Source organism: Macaca thibetana, chromosome 8 (assembly GCF_024542745.1).
Source record: "Macaca thibetana thibetana isolate TM-01 chromosome 8, ASM2454274v1, whole genome shotgun sequence".
In the NCBI taxonomy this organism is placed as follows: Eukaryota; Metazoa; Chordata; class Mammalia; order Primates; family Cercopithecidae; genus Macaca; species Macaca thibetana.
The window spans coordinates 107,847,906-107,866,238 of NC_065585.1; the positions used below are offsets into that span (position 1 = coordinate 107,847,906).

Below are 18,333 nucleotides of genomic sequence, written 5' to 3' on the forward strand. Positions count from 1 at the left end.
GCATGTAGTGAGCTGAGATTGCACAACTGCACTCCAGCCTATGCGACAGAGTAAGACTCTGTCTCCAAAAAAACAAACAAACAAACAATAAAACTCTGTTAGTTCATACATCACCTACTTATTGAATGCAGGATTCCTTCCCCAGTATCGCTGTTAGATATGTATTCCTTGCCTGTCAATGTACAGGTTATAGGGAGCTGTGGCCATAGGAAGACTGTCTCATCAATGGGCATTTCTAGTTGTTAGCTCAACCCCAAATGTGTGACCTTAAAACTCAGCTCATGTGATGCTGCCTCTGGCATTCGATCAAACAGAATAATCCTGTCCCAATTCTACATCAGACGCTTTGAATTCATACCTACCTTTTCTAGGCCAATTATTTGCTTTTTATGTAACGACTGCATATTTGAAATGATTTCTTGAACCATCGCCATTACTGTCACTCAGAGCCAACTTCATGGGTGTGTGACCCATGCAGTTGCACAGAGTTCCACGCTTGATTTAATGCTCTTGCTGTTGATTGCTCAAAACTCTTAATAACGTTTGAACAAAGGGCTCCATATTTTCATTTTGCACTGGGTCCTGTAAATCACGTACATGGTACTGCTGCAAAAAGTCTATGTGGTAACTTTGTGTAAACTGGACACCCATAGGCACAAGGCCTGGTGAGAAAACAGTACCTATGTGCCCGGAAAAACTAGCCTCCTTTCCTTCAGGTGGATGAAATCATATTCTAGAGTGACTGGCATCTTGGCTAGTGAATGCATAGTCCGGAATGTGATTGCATCCACCTGAAGGAGAGGAGCTGTATTTCAACATACATCCTTTTACTTGGCTAGATGCTATTACTTGGCTAGATGCACAACTTTATTTGGAGGTCCAAACTTTTTCATCCCCTGCAATAGTACTCCTATACATTAATTTCAGTCCAAGGAAAAGGACTGAGCATTCACAGAGTAGAATAATATTGTTTCTTGGCTTTGGATACTTTTTTTCCATGGGAGAGGAAGGAGAGTTTCAAGCTTCTGTATGATTTATACCAAGTGTTGAGCATTGGTCTTAATATTATGTTCCATGCTATGGGAATATATCCACATTCTGAACAGAAAGGAAGGGAGCAGTGGAGGTATTATTGGCAGTTTAGACCTCTTCCAGAGCTGTATACTGAACAACACAGAGTTAGTGAATCTTATGCTTCCTAACTTCCATTCCCATTCTAGAATGGCTTCATTGTAGTACTGCTAGGAGTGCACAAACAAGAAAGGACAAAGATGACCCTTCTCTGTCAGTGTAAGCTATGAATTCACTAAGAAGCCAGATGCCATGTTAGCTCCATGGTACAATCATGACCTACAGCTAACAAACCTCTTTTCCTAGAGCCATATCCTACACTGGTAGGGTTGCTTTTCAAGCCAAATACATTTACAAAACAAAGGTAATATGTAAGATTGTGTACTAGGCTAGGGAGTTAAGAAAAAGAGAGTAATGCAGGTTGAATCCTCAAGCAGTTTATAAACTAACTAGGGACATAAATCCACAAATACCTTCAAAATAACTATCATTTGGGGTATTTTAAGTAGTGTGGTAGAAGTACTAAATAGATGCTTTGAAAACTCAGAGTTAGATCCTTAGAATTTACGAAATTTTGAAGCTGGGGATGCTAGAGAGCATTCCTTTTAATGACTTACTTGGTATGTGAGGCTGCTGAGATCAAACAAGTGATAGGGGATTTGCTAAAGTAGGTTTTGTGAAGGAAACAGCATGCAAGACGGCCCTTGGATTTAGGGAGAGACAGGAGTGTGAGATGGGCCACAGAATATGTTCCAAGGAGGAAAAAATAGATAAGCAAGTCAAGGAGGGGGAAAGCGAGTCCCGCATCCCAGACTCTAAGCATCTAGGTCATGCCACTCAAGGGGACAAAGAACACTTGTAGGGATATCTTTGGAGATAAGAATGGAAATGTACAGGAAGGCTGCATCTGTAAACCAGGAAGATGTGCCTAGATGTATTTATTTACATATTTAAATTTGTGGGTAGCAGAGGGCTATTAACAGTTATTAGTAAGTAAAATTATTTATCAGCCATGAAGCCAAGATCCATAATTGAGGTTTCATTTGATGTCTCTGTTCCATCATTTTCAAAAAATGCTTACCCTTCAAAAAGCAAATGAAAATAATACTGCTTTGACTATGGGAGTTTCAAAGCTTTTGAATGAAATTCTCTTTAATTTCTTTACTCCTTCTTGGCACAATTGCATAGATATTTTAGGGGTGTCTTAAATCAGCAGCATATTTAAATTATATTCAGGATGTATCACATTTTATACATTAAAAAACAAACAAACAAAATAGTGGTTTTCTGCTGTGTTTTCTTTCAAGTGGCTAACTTACTATAACAGGCTTGACTAAAAGAGGCAAACATTCCCTTTCTTCTTCAATCCCAACAATCATATGGGAGAAAAGGCCCAGGTGTTAAGAAAAGTTTGCCCGGACAAGGGTTAGTGGTACAGGTCCAACATTTTATAAGCAGATGAAGAAGAAGGAGAAAAACAGGGAAGAAAATAAAGGGCTAGGCAGCCAAATGTTCACACATGAAATAAACAACTACAAATAATTGAATATTCCTAGTTTTGACAACCGTCCAGCAGCAGAAGTAACAGATGCCATGGCGTGCCCGTCTATCTCTGGCTCTATTGAACCACACAAACGAGAGGAGGCCCGTGGGAGTCATTCCCTAGAGACAGACTTCTGCCAATTTTGTGGGGTAAATGTAGGTTGGTTTTATTTATTTATTTTTACCTTTATCAAATCACTTTTGAAACTAGGCCTCCTCAATTTCCAGCCCCAGGCAGTTGGACAGCCGCCAACATCTTCCTGACACAGTGTGGAATTATTAAGGAAAAAAACAATAGTTTAAGATAACAGGCACTTTGGCTCCTTAAACAAAATGTGTGTGCATGCATGTGTACACACACACACACAACTGGACCATGAGGAGGAATACAATTTGCTCTTAAACAGAGTAAGAAAGGAAAGCTATTATAGCTTTCCTCAAGGAAACACACAAATGTACATGAATTTTTTTCATTATGTTTTTTAAACTCCCATTTAACAGAAAAGGATCAACATACCTTAGTGCCAACAGCACTCAGGGTGAGAGTTTAAAAGATTTAGGACCTGGTTCCATGTTTGCTATCAGCTGGGTGACCTTTGGTCATCTAACTTTTTTTCTTTTCTTTTTCTTTCCTAAGAGATAGGTTCTTGCTGTGTGCCCCAGGCTGGAGGGCAGGGGCTATTCACAGGTGTGATCATAGCACGTAACAGCCCCAAGCTCCTGGGCTCAACGGATCCTCCTGCCTCAGCCTCCTGAGTAGCCATGACTACAGGGATACACCAACATATCCAGCTCACCTAACCTTTTGCCTTTTGAAACATCACTTTCCCAGCTGTTAAATGAGGAATTTGGGGGAATGGTTAAATCAACACTCTCCAAATAGTGCTTCAGAAACATATTCTAGGGTCTTGTTACTAAAACTATGGTCCACAGACCCACTGGCAGCATCCGTACATATCCAGGGAGTTCATTAGAAATATAAAATTGCAGGCCTCATACCAGCCATACTGAATCATTTTAACCGAATCACCAGCATTTTAATAGGATCGTAGTTGATTTGCATGCATATTAAGGTTTGAGAAACACTGCTTCTGGGCAAGACATCTCAAAGGTGATCATAGAATCACTTGGATACAACTTGATACAAACACACCTTTCTAGGTCCTTTCTCCATTCTCAACCTGAAAGCCTGGGGTGAAAGCTAGGACTCTGTATATTTAACTTAATATCCCATGGAAATCCACTTCAGTGAATATATGCATTATTTAAATTATGTTTTCTTTATATTATTTCCCTTTAAAATCAAATGATCTCTAAGTGGTATAATTCCAATGAGCTTCCTGGTGTTTTTGTAAACAATAGCTAAGGTGATCATGTCAAGACCCTATGGGTCAATGGATCCCTCAGGGGAACTGTCCCAGATACCATAGAGGTTTAGCCCACGCAGTTTTTCACAGTTTTTTGCTTGGTGTGTGTGTGTTTGGTTTTTTTTTTTTTTTTTTTTTTTTTTTTTTTTTTTTTTTTTTTTTTTTTTTTTTTAAGACAGAGTCTCACTCAGGCTAGAGTGCAGTGGCACGAACTCAGCTCACTACAACCTCCACCTCCCAGGCTCAAACAATCCTCCCACCTCAGCCTCCCAAGTAGCTGGGACCACAGGCACATGCCACTGTGCCTGCCTAATTTTTGTAATTTTTTTGTAAAGACGGGGTTTCAACATGTTGGCCAGGCTGGTCTCGAACTCCTAGACTCAAGCAATCCACCGGCCTCGGCCTCTCAAAGTGTTGGGATTATAGGCGTGAGCCACTGCATCCAGCCCATGGCAGTTTTAAAATTGGTAATTCTTGCTGGATAATTGGTTAAATGCAGGAAACATAAGGAGCTCTGATGGTGAACTCGAACAATTTAATGAACAATATTAAAATGATACTAATTTTGCAAAGCCCCCTCAAGATGATTGTCATCAGATTCACAAGCTACATTCATCTATCAAATCCTCATTTAGCACATTAAGATGTCTCTAGTACTTCAAAAACCAATCTTAAAAAGAAGAAACATAGTGAATTATATCCAATTTAGCTTTTCATTTATTGGGAATAAAGACTATCCTCACGCACAGTGTGTCACTTGCAGGAAAGTGCTTACAAATAGCAGCCAGAAATCTCTCTCATCCCCATATAACATGAAAGACATTTTTTTCTAAAGTGCATTTTTTCTTTTCCCTGCAAGCAAATCAAAAGAATTCTAAGCAAGGTCCTAAAGGCAATTCCCCCACCCCCCTGACTTTTGATGCCATTACACTAGTTAAATTTCAATTTACATTTTAATGTACACTGGTCCCCAAGTCAAATGCAATATTTAATGACAAATCATGTCTTGACTTGCATAAATAATTTTAAATAAATTAAAAAGCCTCTCACTTGCTACATAAGAAACTAAATATGTGTTGCAAATATTAGAGATTATATTAAGTACATTGGATAATATAGGCTTCAATAATATTCAGACATATTTTTATTCAACTTGAGAGCTTATTACCACAAAAATATTTTATGATTCTAAAAAGGTGGGAAGTGATAGAAAAGTGTTTTCTGGGGCTAGGCTCAGTGGTTCATGCCTGTAATCCTAGTACTTTGGGAGGCTGCGGAGAAAAAACTGCTTGAGGCCAGGAATTCAAGCAACCTGGGCAACATAGCAAATGCCATCTCTCTCTCTCTCTCTCTCTCTATATATATATATATATATATATTTTTTTTTTTTTTTTTTGAGATGGAATTTTGCTCTTGTTGCCCAGGCTGGACTGCAATGGCGTGATCCCAGCTCACTGCAACCTCTGCCTCCTGGGTTCAAGTGATTCTCCTACCTCAGCCTCCCAAGTAGCTGGGATTACAGGCATATGCCACCATATCCGGCTAATTTTTTTATTTGTATTTTTAAATTTTTAATTAATTTTTTTTTTTTTTTTAAGTAGAGATGGGGTTTCTCCATGTTGGTCAGGCTGATCTTGAACTCCCAACCTCAGGTGATCCGCCCACCTCAGCATCCCAAAGTGCTTGGATTACAGGCGTGAGCCACCGCACCCAGCCTAAGTGTTTTCTATTTTTACCATTGTTTATTCTCTCATGCCTGAGAGAGTTGGGGACGTAGGACTGACCCAGAATAAATTTTTATAGAATCCACATATCCATAATCTATAGAAAAATTACTAGGTTACTAAAATTTTAATTTGATTTGTTTCAGTCAGGATTAATACACCTGCAAGTGAGAGATGGTAGTGGAGAATCAAATATATCATAAAATAATAGCTGATGATTGATAAATGCTCACATGTGCCAGGCACAGTTTTAGATACAGTTTACCTCTAGCTATCAAAATAATTCTATGAACTAGGCACCCTTTTATCAATGAAAACATTAAGACACATAAATGAAATAATTTTCCTACCATCACTAAACTAAGTAGTGGAACAGAAGTTGGAAACCAACAGGACTCTGGAGTCTGGGTTCCTCCCCATGTGACGCATGTATGAAAGTAGAAACTGCAGGAGCGAAGGCACACGTCAAACATGTGAGGGTGACATGCAGAAGAGCAAAGTGTTTAGAAGGACAGAGAATACTGTACACCACGAATGGCAACGGGAAACTAACAAACGTGTATTTGAGCCATTCTTTGCAACATTTTGAAAGCAAAAACAAGGTTTTTCCCTGGACAAAACCCCTGGAAGTTTCTAGCGGGCCACTGGTAATGAAGAATTAAGTGAGCAAGAAGGATGGAGATGGGGAGGACGGGCGTGTGCAGAGATCAGGGAGATGCTATTTACAGTAGTTCAGAGTATAGGTCATGTGGGCCTCAGAGAAGTAAAGAACAGGAAAGGAAAAAGTGAGGGCGAGCAGAAAACAATTGAGGGGACGTATGTTGAAATCCCCTCTGCTGTTTTGCAGATAGAGCCTCGAAATTACCTATTTTATCTTGACTCAAGTCAGATGCCCTGGCAGGTCTGACTGACACCACGCTGGGAGCATAGACATGAACTTGTTAAAAGGAGATTAAATGCAAACATATTCCCTCTCTCAGCTGGCCTGCTACTTTAAAGTCATAAAATAATTGTTGGCTAAAATTAATTAACTAAATAACTATAGGAAAATATTTCCCATGGCTCTCACATCAAGAGCCTGACTTATGAGGTGACCTCTTCTCCCTGGCCTATCAGAACTCAGGCAACACCCAGGAGAGGGCCCCCCCAAATCGTCAGAATGAAGGTGACAGGCGTATTTTAAGAGGAAGATTTCATTTCCCAGGAAACATAAATGTCTCTGCAAATAGCACTTCACTCCTATTCTTAATCCCTAAACCATCAACATCTGCTATGAAAAATTACTTGAGTCCTCAAGTAAATCTTTCTCGCCCTGTATTCTTCATGACGCTCTTAAAAGGTGGTATTTGAATAAAACAGCAATAACCATCTCTTCCCCCATCTCCCAATTTCTTTCTGGAGGTGATTTTGCAGTCCCAGGCACACAAAGGAGGTTTTATGGGGATCCATAGAGGTGGAATAATGTAAGTGGGGAGGGTTGAGGATATTTTCAAGGAGGAGAAAAAAAGTTTGTGTATTTATGAAACTTTTTAAAAATTATAAAAACACTAATGCTGAAATATGATAAAGAAATCTTGGTCTCTTCTGAAAAGCAATTTTCTTTCTTTCATACTTTTTTCCAAGTGTGTGTGTTTTTTTTTTTTTTTTAGTCCTACTTGGGTCAAACTAATGCAGTTTTAAAACCCATTTCTGTGTTTTAAGATTCAGAGAGAAGAGATTGAACAGTAGACTATAAAAATGCCATAATATCTTTAATGTAGTATTTTTGCAGATTTGCTGGAAAGTAAACAGTCATTGCTCAACTTTTCCCATAAGTGTCCCTTGAACTTTGTCATTGATGGTGAACAGTAGAATCCATTTGGGTGAATTTCATTCTCTCAGGAACAGGTTTTCCCTGGCATTGTTGAGCCACCTGCACTCTGACCATCTAGGCAGACTCTCTTAGCCAAACTGATTTGCTGAATGTACTCTGAAGGAAATTATCAAACTTATTTATTTATTTTTTTGAGATACAGTCTCTCTCATTCTGTCACCCAGGTGGGAGTATAGTGGCACGATCTCAGTTCCCTGCAACCTCCACCTCCTGGGTTCAAGCGATTCTCCTGCCTCAGCCTCTCAAGTAGCTGGGATGACAGATGCACACCACCACCACGCCTGGCTAATTTTGTATTATTAGTAGAGACGGGGTTTTGCCATGTTGTCCAGGCTCGTCTCGAACTCCTGATCTCAAGTGATCCTCCCACCTTGGCCTCCCAAAGTGCTGGGATTACAGGCATGAGCCACTGTGCCACAGCTGGTTGGAAATTATCAACCATTTTAAAACACCATTTTAGAAGAGTAAATTTAAGTCCTCTCATTGACATTCTGTAGAAGCATCTGACATCTGTAAAGCCTCTCTTCAGCTCTACTTAACTCTCATTTGTGGTCCTACAAGACAAGGTCACCCACAATGTACTTACAGGCTATGCGCACAGAGGCCTTCCTGCTCTTAGAGGTACCCAGGTGGCTCCACGCCACACACTGGCACCAATAGTCCTCGGGCCCGTGGAAGTCCTCCACCTGTTGCCTGGTAACGTTGATGAACACTTCGCGGACCTTCAAGCCTGATCGTGGGAGAGATAAGAGACAAATCAGCTGAGGCCGTTGCATTTCTCAAACAGAAAGTAAAGGTTAGCCAAACCTTTTCTTTTTAATTAAACAATCCTGTTTTTAATCAAGACAAGGTTTCTAATTACTTTGAGAGTAATATATTACTGCTAATTAAATTTCCAGAGCTGATTAGGTTGGAAAGCACACATGTAAAGTATCATCAACCAACTGTGGCTCCCATGAAATAGAATAGTTCTCACAGTACCTTGATTTAGCGCTGTTTGTCTTTCTTTGCTACTACATTCCTCATAGATTTTACACAATGTTAATTGCTGGGATTCTACAAGCCAAAGAGGCCTCCACAAACCAATGTCAGGGACACAGTTCCAAGTTGTTCTAAGCGCCCCTATCTCTGGGTGTGGCAGCTGGGTTGGGTCATTGTAACAGTCTGGCTTAGAAGAAAGAGGAGTCAGTGAACATTTGCAGATGGGGTGACCAGGCTGAAAATCTGAGGCAGGACCAAGGCATCGGCATCAAAGGCTCAGGACAACGAAGCCAATGGGACCGAAAGAAGGAATGAGCACAAAGAGGAGACAAGTTGAAATTTTTTTTTTTTTTTTTTGGCAATGGGGGTCTCACTATGTTGACCAGGCTGGTCTCAAATTTCTGGCCTCAAGTAATCCTCCCATCTTGGCCTCCCCAAATGCTGGGATTAGAGGTGTGGGCCACTTTGCCCAGCCACGTGATATTTTGATACATGTACACAATGATATTTTGATACATGCACACAATATGTAATGATCAGATCAGAGTAACTGGGATATCCCTCACTTAAAATATTTTTTGCCTCTCTGTATTTTTTAATTGATATATCATAGCAGTACACATAAACCAAGTTAGTCTTAAAGCCCTGAGAAGAGAACCCAGGGAGGTCCCCATAGCAATGGTATGAGGTGGTGAAGAAAGAGGGGTTTTTATAGAAAGAGTGGCTAAGGGCACAGCAGTGAACTGAGATGCAGCTATAAGACCATAACCTTTTAATGGTTTTTTTTTGTTGTTGTTGTTACTTTACATCCTCCTTCTAAAATTAAACAAACTGTTTGGTGCTTCTAACTGGAGAGCGTGAGCTTCTTCTCCACCTTTGACCAAGGACTATCAACCTTTCTTTCTTGGGGATGAACAGTCGCCCTGTACCAATGATGGAAGGGGCACCTCACTTGCCTCACCAGTTAACTCATCACAAACAGGGAAGCAGCCTTCACAGCCAGCCATGTCCTCTCCATCCAACACACATTCTCTGAGGTTGTGCCTTTCTCTAGGATGGGCAGGTTGGGAGAAAAAAAGGGGATGCTTATTGAATTCCACCTAACTGCCTCGTGTCAAGATAAGCCTTGAACCTATGTGCTCTTTACATTTCCACGGTACTCTGTGGTGGTGCATGCTATGGTGTCCCTACTTTGCAGAGGAAAGAACTATGACTCAGAGAGGCTACGTTATTTGTCCACAGTCACAGTTTGTAAATGAAGGGTCCGGTGTGTGAGCCTAGTGGTCTTACACCAAAACCAGCACTATGTTCAGGTGCCTCTTAACGATTCAATTCTGTCCCTTTATTTTAGTACTTACACTTAATTGTGGCAATAAGGTTAATACATGGAACTATTTTTTAAATTAAGTACCTAACTATGCTTTTTCCTTTAAGTCCAAAAGAAATTCAGGGGATAGAAGCGTCACTACAATCAAAATGAGTCCAGAAGTCTCGATGGAGGAGGTGGATCATGATTATATCTTGGTTTCAGGATTTAGAAAACAAGAATGAAGGTGTAGGATTAGTCAGGTTGTGGAAACGTTCCCTTCCACCCAATCAATAACATGTTATTTATAGTGCCTGATGAGAGATGGTCATGGCCACATAAGTCACCATGTGCAGTTTGAGGTACACTTTCCAAATTTGTAGGAGGAACCCACACAACAGAAAATCATCTTGATGACAGTTGGTAACTCACGTTTCCCCTATTTGTGAAAGTACAAAAACACTGTGTTTTCCCTGTCAGAGACTATTAGTCCAGAAAGCCGACTCCTAAATCAAATAGGAGAAAGGAAGCCTTAAAGGTGATGATGATGATGTTCCTGCTGCTTTGTTTTGTCTTTCTTTATACTTTAATGAAAGAAGAAATATGAATGGGGGGACAAAGGCCAGGAAAAGGCAGAGTTGGCAGGCAAAGGCAAGAGGGAAGAATGTCACAGAAAGTGGAAATAAAGGAAGGTTTTTAAAAAGTTTCTTAGAAGCAGACAAAAACATATACTGGGGAAAGGACACCCTAATTCAATAAATGGTGCTGGGTAACTGGATCGCCAAATGCAGAAGAATGAAACTGGATACCTCTCACCATATACAACGATTAACTCAAAATGGATTCGAGACTTGAATGTGGGACCTTAAGTTGTAAATATTCTAGAAGAAAACCTAGAAAAATTATTCTAGACATTGGCCTAGGCAAAGAATTTATGACTAAGAACCAAAAGCAAATGCAATAAAAACAAAAATAAATGAGACAAACTGAAAAGCTTTTGCACAACAAAAGAAATAACAGAGTAAATAGCCAACCTATAGAATGGAGAAAATATTTGTAGACTATACATCTCACAAAGAAGTAATATCCAGAATCTACAAGGGACTCCAGCAAGTCAGCAAGAAAAGACATATAATCCCACTAAAAAGCAGGCAAACAACACGAACAAATGTTTTTCAGAAGAAGATATATAAGTATCCAACAAAAATAGAAAAAAATGCTCAACATTACTAATTATAAGGAAATGCAAATTAAAACCACCATAAGCTACCACCTTACCCCAATCAAAATGACCATTATTAAAAGGTCAAAAAATATTAGATGTTGGCATGGATGTGGTGAAAAGGGAATACTTACACACTGTTGATGGAAGCGTAAATCAGTAAAACCTCTGTTAAAAACAGTACGGAGATTTCTCAAAGGACTAAAAGTAGATCTACCACTTGATCCAGTAATCCCACTACTGGGTATCTACCCAAAGAAGTCATTATATCAAGAAGATACCTGAATTCGTACGTTTATCGCACCACAATTCATAATTGCAAAGATATGGAATCAAGCTAAGGGCCCATCAACCAACAAATGGACAAAGAAAATGTATTATACCTATATCGTGGAGTGCCACTCAGCCATAAAAAAAGAATGAAATCATGTATTTTGCAGTATATTGGATGAAACTGGAGACCATTTTCCTAAATGAAGTAACTCAGGAATGGGAAACCAAATACTGCAAGTTTTCACATATAATTGGGAACCAAGCCATGGGTATACAGGGCATACGGGGTGGTATAATGGACACTGGATTCTAGAAGCGGGGAGGATTGGATAGGATGAAGGATATAAAACTACTTATAGGGTACAATGTACACTATTTGAGTGACAAGTACATTAAAAGCCCAGACTTCACCACTATACAATTCATTCGTGTAACCAAAAACCACTTGTACCTCTAAAGCCATTAATTTATTTTGTTTGTTAGGACAGAAAGCAGGCTGGAGTGGAGCATGCATATTAGAAAGTAAAGTTGAGCAGGTTAAAGGGAGGCACTAGACTCTGGAGAAGAGGGCTTGCTTTATGTTTTCCTCTCTGGGCAAATGGTTGATGAGCTCCTTTAAAGAGGAAAAGGCGGAAGAGAGAACATCCATCAAGTGCACACAGGTAGGAGAAGGTAGAGTGACTTTAATATTTCAGAGCTCCTATATTGCAGAACAGGAAGACCTATTAAAGCAGAATACACACACACTCTGAGAAGTGGAGTCTCATCAAAAAAGCATTCAATAACCTTTAAGGTCAGAAATGTGTTTAAGCATTTTACCCAACTGCTACAAGAAGACACATTCATCTTTTCAGCATATAACATATTCTCCAGAATGGACCATAAGGTAGGCCACAAAACAAGTCTCAAAAAATTCAAAAAACAAAAAAAATTGAAGAGGAGAGAACACTTCCAAACTCATTCCATGAAGGCAGCATTACCCTGATACCAAAACCAGACAAAGACACAACAACAACAAAAACAAAACTACACACCCATATACTTCATGAACACAGATGCAAAGATCCTCAATGTAATACTAGCAAACCAAATTCAATAACACATCAAAAGGATTATTCACCATAATCAAGCAGGATTGATTTCAGAGAGGTGAGGATATTTCAACATATGCAAATCAATAAACATGACACATCATATTAACAGAACAAAAAACAAGAAAAAATGATCATTTAAATAGATTCTGAAAAACATTTGACAAAATTCAACATCCCTTCATGATAAAATCCTCAAAAAACTATACATAGAAAGAACATACCTCAAACAATAAAGGCCATATATGACAAACCTACAGCTAACAACCTACTGAACAGAGAAACACTGAAAGCCTTTTCCCTTAATCTGAAACACAACAAGGATGTCCACTTTTATATTTTTATTCAACATAGTACTGGAAGTCCTAGCTAGAGCAATCAGGGAAGAGAAACAAATAAAAGGCATCCATTTGGAGAGGAAGAAGTCAAATTAGCCTTGTTGGTAGATAACTTGATCTTATATTTAGAAAAATGTAAAGATTCCACCAAGAAACATTGGAACTGATAACTGAATTCTGTATAGTTGCAGAATACAAAATCTATGTACAAATATCAGTAGCAATTAAATATGTTAGTGGTGAATAATCTGAAAAAGAAATCAAGAAAGCAATCTCATTTACAATAGCCCCCGAGCCCCACCCCCCACCCCTCCGCCAACAAAAAAAAAATACCTGGGAATAAACTTAACCAAAGATATGGAAGATCTCTACAAAGAAAATGATAAAACTCTGGTGAAGGAAATTGAAGAAGACACACACAAAAGTAAAGATATTCCATGTTCATGGATTGCAAGAATTAATGTTATTAAAATGTCAATACTACACAAAGCAATGTACAGATTCAAGACACTCCCTATTAAAATACCAATGACATCTTTCTCAAACATAGGAAAAGCAATCCTAAAATTTGTATGGACCTATAAAAATCTCTGAATAGCCAAGGCCAAAGGTATCAAGAACACTGAGGAAAGGATAGTATCTTCAATAAATGGTTCTGGGAAAACTTGATATCCATATACAGAACATTGAAATTAGACCCTTATCTCTCACCATATACAAAAGTGAGATCGAAATAAAAACAAATCTAAGACATGAAACTATGAAATCACTCAAAGAAAACATTGAAGAAACTCTCCAGGACACTGGTTGAGGCAAAAATTTATTTAATAAGTCCTTAAAAGCACAGATAACCAATGTAAAAATAGAAATATAGGATTACATCAAGCTAAAAAGCTTCTGCACTACAAAGGAAATAAACAACTAAGAGACAATCCACAGAAAATGAGAAAACATTTGCAAATTATCTATCTGACAAGGGATTAATAACCAGAATATAAGAGAAGTTCAAACAACTCAATAGCAAAAAACAGAACAAAATATTTAAAAATGGGCAAAAGATCAAGACCTGAATAGACATTTATCAAAAGAGGACATACAAATGGCCAAAAAATATATTCTAAAATAGCCAACATCACTAAGCATCAGGGAAATGCAAATCAAAACCACAACTCACCCCAGTTAAAATGTTTTTTGTCAAAAAGACAAAAAAAGATAGATTCTAGAGAGGATGTGGAGACAGAGAACCCTCATACACCATTTTTGGGGATGTAAATTAATACAGTCACTATAGAAGAGAGTACAAAGGTTCCTTGAAAAACATAAATTATATCCTCCATATGATTCAGTCATCCCACTACTAGGCATATATATCCTCTCAAAAAGGAAATCAATATATCAAAGAGATATCTGCAACCCCATGTGTATTAGACTATCCACAATAGTCAAAATATGGAATCAACCAAGTATCCATAAATAAAGGAATGAAGAAAATGCAGTATGTATATATATTTATATATATACACACATACACACACACACACCATGAAATATTATTCAACCATATAAAGGAATAAAATCTTGTCATTTGTAGCAACATGAATGAAACTGGAGGTCATAAGTGCAATAAGCCAAGCACAGACGCAAATATCACACATTCTTACTCATATGTGGGAACTGAAAAAGTGGATCTCATGAAAATAGAGAGTAGACTGGTGGTTACCAAAGGTCAAGAAGGGAAATGAAGAGAGAAGACAGGTTGAAGAATGGGTAATAAAATACAGTTAAGTAGAAGGACTAAAATCCAGTGTTTGACAGTCCAGTAGAGTGACAATAGTTAACAATAATCTATTGCATATTTCAAAATTGCTAGAAAAGAGGAATTTGAATATTCCCAGTAGAAACATAAATGTTTGAGGTGATGGATATTCCTATTATACTGATTTGATTATTAGCCATTATATGAAGGTATCAAAATATCACTTGTGCCCCAAAATATGTAAATTATGTACTAATTAAAAAGAAATAGGTTCAAGCTAATGGGAAGAACTTTCATTTTTTCACTTTCCTCATCTTATAAGAATATCAAAGCTATCGATTTTTTTCAGCTTGAAGATGAAGACCAGCACCATCTCAAAATGATTCAGGGTTATCATGTTTATAAAGTAGGGAATGTCCAAATCCAAACCACAAAACTTGCTGTGATTTAATCTTGGCACCATGGTACTTTAAGAATACCCAGGATTTTTTTAAATAAAGTGTTTTAATAGATTTATACATGGAAGTGACTTTTATGAAGGTCCCGAGACACAGGAGGCACAGCAAGCCACGTAGAGCCACATGGATAAGCATGGGGGTCTTTCAGGAGGCAGAAGGGGTGGGAGAACATGTGGCCAAGGGCCTTTCCATTGTGGTTTGCATGTGAAGAAACAATATACTGGGATTGGCTAGCTTGCATTATGTCAGTGGCTCTGGGGCATCCTGGCTACCCTAGTCCTGGGGTTAGGGCAGGAGAACAGTGGTCTGGAGTATAAGAGTTCCATAGAAATGGTAGTTAGGGGTGTGGCCTCTGGATCGCTTGGTTTGCATATGAAAGGCCAATTCACAGGCAAGTTGTTTGATCTCTTTAAAAATTAGCCAGCCCTGGGCAGAGCGGTCCCTACAGGGTCAGCAAGGCCCCAACTAGAAAACGTGGTCACATAGACAAAGAGCAGCACACTGTGCTTTGGAAAGCATAAACAAGGGACCAGGGCACCCCACTATGAAGATTATATCTGGTCTTACCCCATTCTTGTCAGGAGGTTTTGCAACCCCTCATTCAGGCAAACATAGTTGGAAGGAAAATGCTGAAGTGAAGGTTTCAAATTTAGGATGGCTCAGTTACCAGCAGAGGCTCCCCATGTGATCAGCAGAGCAAAGTGCACATAAAACAACTGCTCCCAAACACAGTATTTTCCCAACCGGTGGCATCAGAGTGGCAAGCTTCTTTAAAAGGCCACAAGTGACATGACCATCTCACAAAAGGTATATTATCTCTCTAGATTAGGCCTTCTTCTAACACGAGGTCTTCAGTTTTATCAAACCATCCCCTCTAAAAGAAGCCTTGGCAAATCATGAATTCTTTGTATCTATTATCTTTTCCCCCTAACATAACAAGAAATAACTGTTGAATAAGATGTTTTAAATACATTCTTTCTCAAATCCTCACTGATCAAATGATACACATACAAATACACATTTACATATGCAGTATACATGTATACATACCCATATACACATATGTAATAGTATGAGTGTGTATATATACACACACATACATATATATGATATATTCACACATGAGAAATATCCAAGGAATGTGACTTTAAGAAAAATGCTCTTCCCTATCTCTTCCTCCACTGAATTTCATCTAACAGTGTTCATGCAGAAATGGCTATCTACTTCTATATCTCCAGAGATGGCAGCTAACTTGTTCACAGAAAATGCTACAGGGGAGTGGAAGTTCCAGGCAAATAAAAAAACGGCATGTCATAAATAAGAGTAGCATTGTACCCGATAACTGGCGTAACTCTAATAAGCACAGAAAAGTCCAACCCTTTAAATTATTGTGCAAATTATAACCATCAGCCTTTGTTATGGAGTAGAGTCTTAGAGAATATACAAATATGACTATGATACTGATATGCTAATAAGCTTTCTAGGCCGTTGGATGGTTTAGTTGTAGATAGACTAATGTTGGCAGCAGATGAATAATTGCTCTGCATGTACCAAACATAACGGAGCAGCACAGAACTTCATCATTTGTCAGCTTTATTTGTTTAAACGAGAAAAATGCTGACAGCAGTTATTGCTATAATCCCCTTATTTATCAGATAGAAAACACTAGTTACTCTTAGCAGGTCTAATCCTGTTGGGAGACTAAAAGTTAAAGGATTTTCAAACTAATTGAAGGTATATACTTCACTGTGCAAGGAAGAGAAATGTAAAATAGAGGAGGGAAGAAATGGAGAGGGGAAAATAAATAAAACGCTTTATTTCTGATCAACTTTTAATAAAAGCGTGACAGTCATAGTCTAAGATCCTAACTTGTTCTGGACAAAATAGAGAATTTTGGAATAGTATTTAACATTCAGCACCATGCCAATCCCAGCCCGGTGCCTACCAACAGCTGGCCCTGAACTTTTTATCCATTGCTCCTTATCGCACTGACAAAGCCCATCAGCAACATCCTGCTGTGGTTACCATTTCCAGCCAGTTCTCAAACATACCTGGTGATGGGCACTTGGGGAGGAATTTGATACAGTTCTCAAATGCTTGCCTCCCCACTCAGCCTTACTGCTTCAATCATTTGGAAGTTCTCTGTAGTAGGATGCTCGGCTTACCAACTGGAATCAATAGATTCAAGAAGGAAGTGAGAGTCCCTCCCTCTAAGATGTTTATCATATCCCCAACCATACAGAAGCAGTAAATGACCAGCTAACTAGGTTTTGGTAGAATCATTTTCTCATCCCAGTCTCGGTGCCTGTTTTCTGGGACTTTTTCAGTTCAATGTTTCACTTTCTTTGTATCTCATTTTTCACATTATAGCGCTTCATGATCGGGGCTGAGAAAGTGAGTATTCTATTCTTTGTAGACAAAGTGCCAAAGAATTATTCCAATACAACTTCATGAGTAATGCAGGGCCTTGCTCAGTTCTCTGGGAGAGAAACAAAGCAATCCAACTCCCTTGAAAAGCAATAGACTTCTTTTTTCTTTTTCTTTTTTTTTTTTCCTGGAGACAGGGTCTTGCTCTGTCGCCCAAACTGGAGTTCTATGCTGTGATCTCGGCTCACTGCAACCTCCATCTTTCAGTTCAAGCAATACTTGTGCCTCAGCCTCCCTAGTAGCTGGGATCACAGGAATGCACCATCACACCCACCTAGTTTTTGTGTTTTTAGTAGAGATGTGGTTTTGCCTTGTTGACCAGGCTGGTCTGGAACTCCAGGCCTCAAGTGACCCACCCACCTTGGCCTCCAAAAGTGCTTGGATTACAGGCATGAGCCACTGCGCCTGGCCTGAAAAGTAATATTCTCCTATATTCAAGAGTTTTCTTGAAAGAACCACGAACTTCCAGAGTTTCTCAACCCCTCTGATGCCTGGATTTGGCTGAGGTATCCTCTCTTACTCTGATGTCTCCCGAGCAGACAGAAAGCCATTTCAACTAGAAAAAGTGAGTCTTCCACTTACATAAGGGAATGTTTTCCACTTGTCTCTTACTACTTCAGGATCAGAGCATCGAAAACTATACTTCAACAATGAGATACTCCCTCATATTTTGAATAACACACTGTTATCATTATTAGTTATATAGTATTTGCATGGCCCTTTACTTGTATTAATACCATCACAGGCATTTTGGTCTTTCATCTTAACATCGTGTTACTATTATTTCTATTTTTTAGTATTATTATTTTGCCACAGGTCCCCTACCATAAGCAACAGATCAAAGATGTCATAAGGTTTATGACATATTTCTCTGGAAAGACAATTATTGAGCACCCTGTATGTG

General features: G+C 38.8%; 1 protein-coding gene across 7 annotated transcripts in view; it reads right to left on the bottom strand.

The window, feature by feature from the left end:
- Positions 1–18,333, bottom strand: part of UNC5D (unc-5 netrin receptor D) — a 573,216-nt gene that overhangs the window by 220,340 nt on the left and 334,543 nt on the right. For all 7 annotated transcript variants that reach the window (XM_050801680.1, XM_050801685.1, XM_050801686.1 and 4 more), the window contains exon 3: positions 8,164–8,307. In XM_050801680.1, the coding sequence (XP_050657637.1) occupies positions 8,164–8,307 (144 nt within the window). The remainder of the gene's footprint in view (positions 1–8,163; positions 8,308–18,333) is intronic.